This window comes from Apium graveolens, chromosome 5, assembly GCF_009905375.1.
Source record: "Apium graveolens cultivar Ventura chromosome 5, ASM990537v1, whole genome shotgun sequence".
NCBI lineage: Eukaryota > Viridiplantae > Streptophyta > Magnoliopsida > Apiales > Apiaceae > Apium > Apium graveolens.
In genome coordinates this window covers 219928479-219935671 of record NC_133651.1, presented here as the reverse complement: position 1 = coordinate 219935671, position 7193 = coordinate 219928479, and the positions used below count along the sequence as shown (strand labels likewise).

At 34.1% G+C, this 7193-nt stretch overlaps 1 protein-coding gene across 1 annotated transcript; it reads left to right on the top strand.

Moving 5' to 3' along the window:
• Positions 1 to 319: 319 nt before the first annotated feature.
• On the top strand, positions 320 to 3049 carry LOC141724846 (protein indeterminate-domain 14-like). The gene is made up of 3 exons (XM_074527132.1): positions 320 to 879; positions 1075 to 1474; positions 2120 to 3049. Exons 1-3 carry the CDS (start codon positions 723 to 725, stop codon positions 2874 to 2876), a joined length of 1314 nt encoding a protein of 437 aa, XP_074383233.1. The 5' UTR covers positions 320 to 722; the 3' UTR covers positions 2877 to 3049.
• The last annotated feature ends 4144 nt before the right edge of the window (positions 3050 to 7193 follow it).

The window sequence follows — 7193 nt, the reverse complement described above, 5'->3', positions numbered from 1 at the left end:
TTTTTATATATTATATCTCAAAATATGCATAAATTAAAAAAAAACCAACAGTCATCTAATTTTCCTGACAGCACTTTTTCCACCAGCATTTTTTCTCACAGTACAGCAATTTTCAACAGCACTCTCAAACATAGCCTTATTCTACTCTCATTATTATGTATTAAAAATATTATATTAATATATATAATTTAAATTAAGCTATTTTAAAATAATTTTAAAAAAATAATTATATTATAACCGGTAAGTATATATTACAGGCTTTTGAGTGAAAGTTGAAATCATTTTAGACGTAGAGAGAGAAGACCAGCCTCGACCTTACCTGCTCAAGGTGGGTGGGGGTCAATGAAACAAAGCAAGAAAGTTATTTGAAGAAAAAAAAAGAGAGAGAAAAAAAGATAGAAGCTTAAAGCTAAAAGAAAGCTGATTTTCACAAAGCACCTGTACCTTTTTCATCGTCTCAACTCTTCCTTTCTCCTCTTCTTATCTTTCATTTACATCTTTCTCTTTCAATTATTCTCTAGCTTCTCTCTCTCCATCTCTCTCTATAAAATTATTGTCTGGCCTTAGCCCTTGTGTGTATGAATAAAGCTGCAACAAAATAACTCCCATTTCATTAGCTATGTACAACAACTTGGTGGGAAAGATTTGATTGATTTTGTTCTTTTTATCTACCAATCAATAGATATTTTTATTATATATAGAGAGTATCTCTCATATTTCTCATGATTCAAGAAAACCATCAAGTTTCTCTTTATTCCAATTCCATGTTACACAGTAATAACACCACTCCCTCAACTGGTCCTTCTTCTCATGCCTTCATCGACTCCTCTGAGAATAGGCTTTCCAACCGAAGAAAAAGAAGGCCTGCTGGTACTCCAGGTAATTTCTCTACGATAAGATGAGAACCGTGAGAACCAAAAATTCCGTAAAATTTATGTTACCGAATTTAAATTTTGCTACACGGAATCTTTGGTTCTCACGATTCTCATAAAATACTTAAAATGTTAACTACAAACTTAAATATTCTTATTGTATAGAAAATGATCATTGAAAATATTATGTTGATAATGTTAGATCCAGATGCTGAGGTAGTATCACTTTCTCCAAAGACATTACTGGAATCAGACAGGTACGTGTGTGAGATCTGTAACCAAGGGTTTCAAAGAGATCAGAACCTTCAGATGCACCGACGAAGACACAAGGTGCCCTGGAAGTTACTAAAGAGAGAGTCACCGGATACTCGAAAGCGAGTTTATGTCTGTCCTGAACCAACCTGTTTGCACCATGATCCGTGTCATGCCTTGGGTGATCTTGTAGGAATCAAGAAGCACTTCAGAAGAAAACACAGCAATAACAAACAATGGGTTTGCGAGAAATGCTCCAAAGGTTACGCGGTTCAGTCTGATTACAAGGCTCATCTCAAGACTTGTGGCACCCGAGGCCATTCTTGTGACTGTGGGCGTGTCTTCTCCAGGTTCTTAAACTTATTTCTATATATTCTTGCTGTTCAATACTCAAGCTCGTACGGACATTTATAATGAAATCTTGAACCTAATTGTTAAAACCCAAAAATTCTCTACATTTGCTATTTCTGTGAAAGGCTAATATATTTATATTATATATGTGTGTGTGAATGTATGTGGCCAAAATGATCATTTCATTGCGTTGTATTATACAAAAACTTTAAGCTTATACTGTAGTGTAGTTTTATATTTATTAAAATAGGTAGGTAGATATGATTCTTTTATATATTTAAATTTAAGTTTAAGTAGAATGTAAAATGGCAATTATTGAAGAAATGGTCATATTCTGCAATGATAGAAGAGTATATACTATACTAGTAGAATATCACTGTTTGTTTGTTGGTAGTCCTACATTATATGCAAGAGGAAACTCTGATTGCTGTTTTGACTGATTTGCTTGCAGTAGTACTATACTGCTTCTCCCTTCTTTTTTAATTTATCTCAATATGACATGATCAGTTGATCACCCCGTACCTGTGACCTACCATCATACATTTCTTCATAATTAATCTTTCATAAGCTTTCACAACTTTTAAGCTTTTAACCATTTGATTAGTTTTAATTTGCATTGTATTTGACTTGAGTAAATGTTTCAGAGTTGAGAGTTTTATAGAGCACCAGGATGCTTGCACTGTCCAGCCTGATCACTTGCAAGTAACGCTGCAGCAGCAACATGTCTGCTCTTCTCGTACCGTTTCCAGTGCTAGCCCCTCTAGCGACAACAACAACAATTTGAGTAATATGTCAAAATTGCTACGGTCATTTCCTTTGCAAACTCCTGCTCAGGTTCAGCAACCACAGTTTGATCGTGATCATATCAGAAATATTCCTACACACCGTGAATATGATCATCAACCTCGGCAAAAATTGGAGCTGCAATTGTTACCGTTGTCATCAAACATTGATAAAACATGTCAAGTATCTAACCATATGCACGATGAAAACTGTCTAATTGATTTGAATCTTTCCGTTGGGAATAATGATGTTGATGGCAGTGACTTAGCTTTGAGGACCGAGGAGCAGCTTAAAATGGCAAAGATGGAACCAGTGTTTGCGGGAGAGGCGAGAAAGCACGCAAGACGACAAATTGAATTAGCTGAGATGGAGTTTGCAAATGCAAAGAAAATTAGGCAACAAGCACAAGCTGAATTTGAGAAGGCCAAGTTCTTGAAAGAACAATCAACAAGAAAGATGAGTTCTACAATGTTGGAAATAACATGCCATGCTTGTAAACAAAGATTTCATGCAACAAAAACAGCAGGAGGAGCCATGTATTCTACTATTGCTGATGAGACCTCTCTTGGCATGAGTTACATGTCTAATTCAGCTGTAACTGAAGGGGATGGAGAGTAGCTAGCAGCTAGTATCAAATACCTAATCTACTATTATAAGTCGTAAAATAGTATATATTTGTCATTTATGTGATGCCTTTTTGGTTTTTAATGTATGTTATCCCCTATGAAAAGCTAAATTATTTGGGATTATTGTATGAAGTTATTAATTTATGGGGGTGTTGTGATCATGTACTTTTCTGTTTTTGAGTTGAATATTTCTTCTGCTGGGAAATCAATATTTATGATCTTGTTTTGTGGTTTGGTCACAGTGATGCATGACTGTAAGATTCTTATGAAACAGTTTTTCATGCATCAACAGATGAAATTTCATTACTTTTACTTAAACATAACAAATGAAACAAAAAGAGCATATCTAACACAATCTCTGAAACTCAGTTTTCAGTAACAGGAGTTGATTGTTACGTGGATGTATATATTTGTCTTCACATGTACATAGCTGTTGAATACACTTAATGTGCTGAAGATAAAAGCGAAGAAAGCATCAAAGTGTTTGTAGAGCTAGTGCCTACGGAAATCTGTCTGCACCTGCGTAAGATATCAAGGTAAAGGCACCACTAATTACAACTGTACAATGGATCACAAATGTGATTTTGTTTATTTCTTTTTACCTGCATGTTTGGTCTTTTGGGGTTTCGGGCCCTTTCTTATAATATCTCGTTCTTTTCCCTAGAGTTCATCTCACTAATAATTTCACTAAATCCCACAGTTCCATGGAAATACATGTAAGCGTCCATAGCATCCAACTTAGGATGGTAAAACTCCTAAAGTTCTTATCTCAACCAGTTGAACTATTCAGGATGATTTTTTGATTTAATTTTTTTTATCTAGTTTCAATGAGATTTTAACTCAAACCGCATTATATTCGTCTATCATGTTAGTGCTTAATTTCAGTGTTAGGGAGAGTAGGGTCATGCAGACTCGAGGAATATGTATTATTGACATGTACTACCAAACTATATGATACTATATATGTATATCTGTGTATTATTTAAAATCTTGGAGCTGGGACTGCTCAAAACTGAGAGATGCTGTCATTGGCATTTCTGTTGCTTATAAATGCTTATGCACAGACCATGTTTTTCAGTGCCATAGTTGAATGGTTAAGTCGCAGGCACTCGTCCCTCTCAAACAGAAAAATACAACAAATACACTTAGCTACAAAATTACAACACATACAGACATCACTCGCCTACAAAAATAGGCACACTTCACCATATTTTTGGATTATGTATGAGCCAGAGTCACAGAGCTCTCAGAACCTAGCAAGTAATGGAGTGCTTGCTTTTATTTTTTATACTTGGTGTGGACTAGCATTATTGAAAGGCCATTTCAAATCTAACAGGGTTGAAAAAAGGAGAAGAAAAAACTGATGACAAAAGGTGCTACAACTCTGGATATTGATTTATTTAGCATGATTCAATGCAAAGCAAAAGGGCACCCCAAGATGACCATTGGGTTTTATCTGCGGGGGATTCTATTTTCACCACTCTGCTACTTTCTTTTGGACCACGTGCAAATGTGCAAACCCTTTTGACAGTAGGGTGACCTTTGTCTCCATTGGAGAAATGGCTTTTGTAATTTCTTTCATTTGGCAGGTCCCTATCCACTAGCTTCCGATTTGTTTATAACATTAAAATTATTCACAAAATGAACATGCCGTAGTCCCTACATCAATAATCCAATTAAAATATTACATATTATATATATCTCATCATCTTATAAGTTTTTTGTAAATCAAAGTTTGTGCAAATAAAATCTTATGGTAAACTAAAATTTGTGGCGTTTTGGATTCATACTCAAATCTAATATAAAGAATTAGGTATGATAGATGAAATATCAAGTAAAAGTATCTCCAAGAGACTAGCTACGTGACCCCTTGAAATTTAAAACATAATGAATTTGACTTAAATTTCACTCCAAAAGATTAGCTAACTGTCCCATAAAAATTTGACATGCACGTCTCCTACCTTAATTTTAAAAAACCATATCTTATCCCTTATTTTCTCTTATGATTAAAATTTTCATTTACCTCCATTTTAATTCTTTTTTCACAGGACTTTTGAGATACCCATGTTATCTCAGAAAAAATTGCAACATCTTATTCGCTTGAAACGATTTTAAAATAACAATTTTATGCTTTTAAACACGAGGTTTTTCAAATAAGTCATTTGATTTAGGACCCTGCAAGGGGTTAAGGCCGCACATTAAGATCATAGTTCTTTGATGTATTTGTGGTTTTGGCTCTTAGGAGTTTCTTTTAGGATACTTGGCCAAATTGTGACCCGTTAGCCCATAAGTAAGTATCTCAAAATTTGAAATTTCTTATTATCCCGTAATGTTGTGCAAGACATACATGTACATAACAAGACTAAATGATCTTGAAAATTCTAAGGATAAGTTGTTTGATAATCTAATTTTGTATTATGTAATTGTATTTCTTGAGTTTGTAAAAATATTAAGTAGATTAGACTGAAGGTTTTTTCTATGAACATTCTCAAGCTAAGGAATAAATGCTGAAAGAAGATCAATTACTGATCATGCCTCAGACAGAAGTGTAGCAGCTTAATTGGAGTTGAATAATGTTGTTCTAGGAAAAATGTTCTAAGTCAGATATCGATAAGTCATAGATCAAGGAATATCGAGAAGTATGTCGAGAAGTCTAAAATTACTTGTAGACAAGTCCCAAGAGATATCGACAAGTCAATCTGCATGTAGAGAACTCAGATATCGACAAGTCAAAAAGTCCATGTAGAGAACTGGAGATATCGACAAGTAAATTCTTCATGTAGAGATGTAGAGATATCGATAAGTCAAATCTGCATGTAGAGAACTCAGATATCGAAAAGTCAAAAAGCTTATGTAGAGAACTGGAGATACCGACAAGTCATTATACTTGTAGAAAACTGGAGACCTCGACAAGTCAAATACACATGTAAAGAACTCAAGATATTGATAAGTAATTTTACTTATCGATATGTGACATCTCTACAGAACAAAAGAAATCTCGACAAACTATTTCATAATTCAGAATGTAGACAACTTGAAGATTCAAGATTATTAGTCAACAAACAATTTTATCCCCGGATTAGAATGACTACAAATGCAATTTGAAGAATACAAGATCAAAGGCCAAGATTCACTGGACAAAGGAAGGTCACAGACCTACTAGATTCTGCACAGATTTGCTAAAACTGAAAATGGAAATGTACAAAATATCTTTAGAAACTGTGTTAGTCCATTTTAGTGCAAGTTTTGTAAATCTGTGTATGTTGATCTATAAAACATGTCATGGGTCTTTTGTTTAAAAAATAAACAGATCTAGGAAAAAATTTATATTCTTTCTCAAGAATTGTAGCTGAGCTCTTATCTTTAAGAACACAGATTTGTAGTAAGACAAATTTGATTTATTATAAATCAAGTGAGTTTTTGATAATCTGCTTGTGTTTTGTATTAAAATATTTTATCACTACAAGTTCATACATCTGTTTTGTTCCAAATAGCCAAACACTTTCACAGTCAATTAAAATTCAAGAAAACACATTCACACCCCCCCTTGTATTGCATTTCATACCTAACAAGTGGTATCAGAGCAAAATCTAAAATTAAACATATAAAGCTCATGGAAGTATGAGTGCACAAAAAATCACCAGTACAAGATTCCTATCTTTGACAAGGTAAACTACACTTTGTAGAAAAAGAAAATGACGTTGTTCTTCAGGATGACCAATCCAATTAATGTTGAAATTCTTAGACATGAACCTTTCATTCTTATGTAAAGAATTCCTAAATCAACAGATGGAGAAGTGATCATTCCTACACACTTTGGTCCTAAAGATCCATCTACCTACACTGAACCCGCGAAAGAGGAGGTTGCACTTGACAGTGGCTTACAAGTCATGTTAATTGAGTCTCTTGATAATGTAATATACAACAACATTATCAATTATGAGTCAACTAAGAAAATATGGGAGAAGATAGAGATCTTGTGTAAAGGAACATAAGAGGTGATATTTAACCAGATAAGGATCTTGATTTCACAGTATAAAGGTTTCATGATTAAACCAAAAGAAGGTGTCACTGAGGTCTTTGAGAGATTCAATAAACTGATAAATGATTAGCAGCTTCATGACAAGTACTATGAAGCTGCAGAAGTTAAACTCAAATTCTTGCTCACTCTTCCTGACCACTTGGAATAAAAGATCTTTGCAATAAGAGAAGGAAGAGATTTAGGGAGAATAATATTGGAGGTTTTGTATGGTATTCTCAAAACCCATGAGTTGGAAATGATGCAGAGAAAGTCATTGAAAGTTAGTCA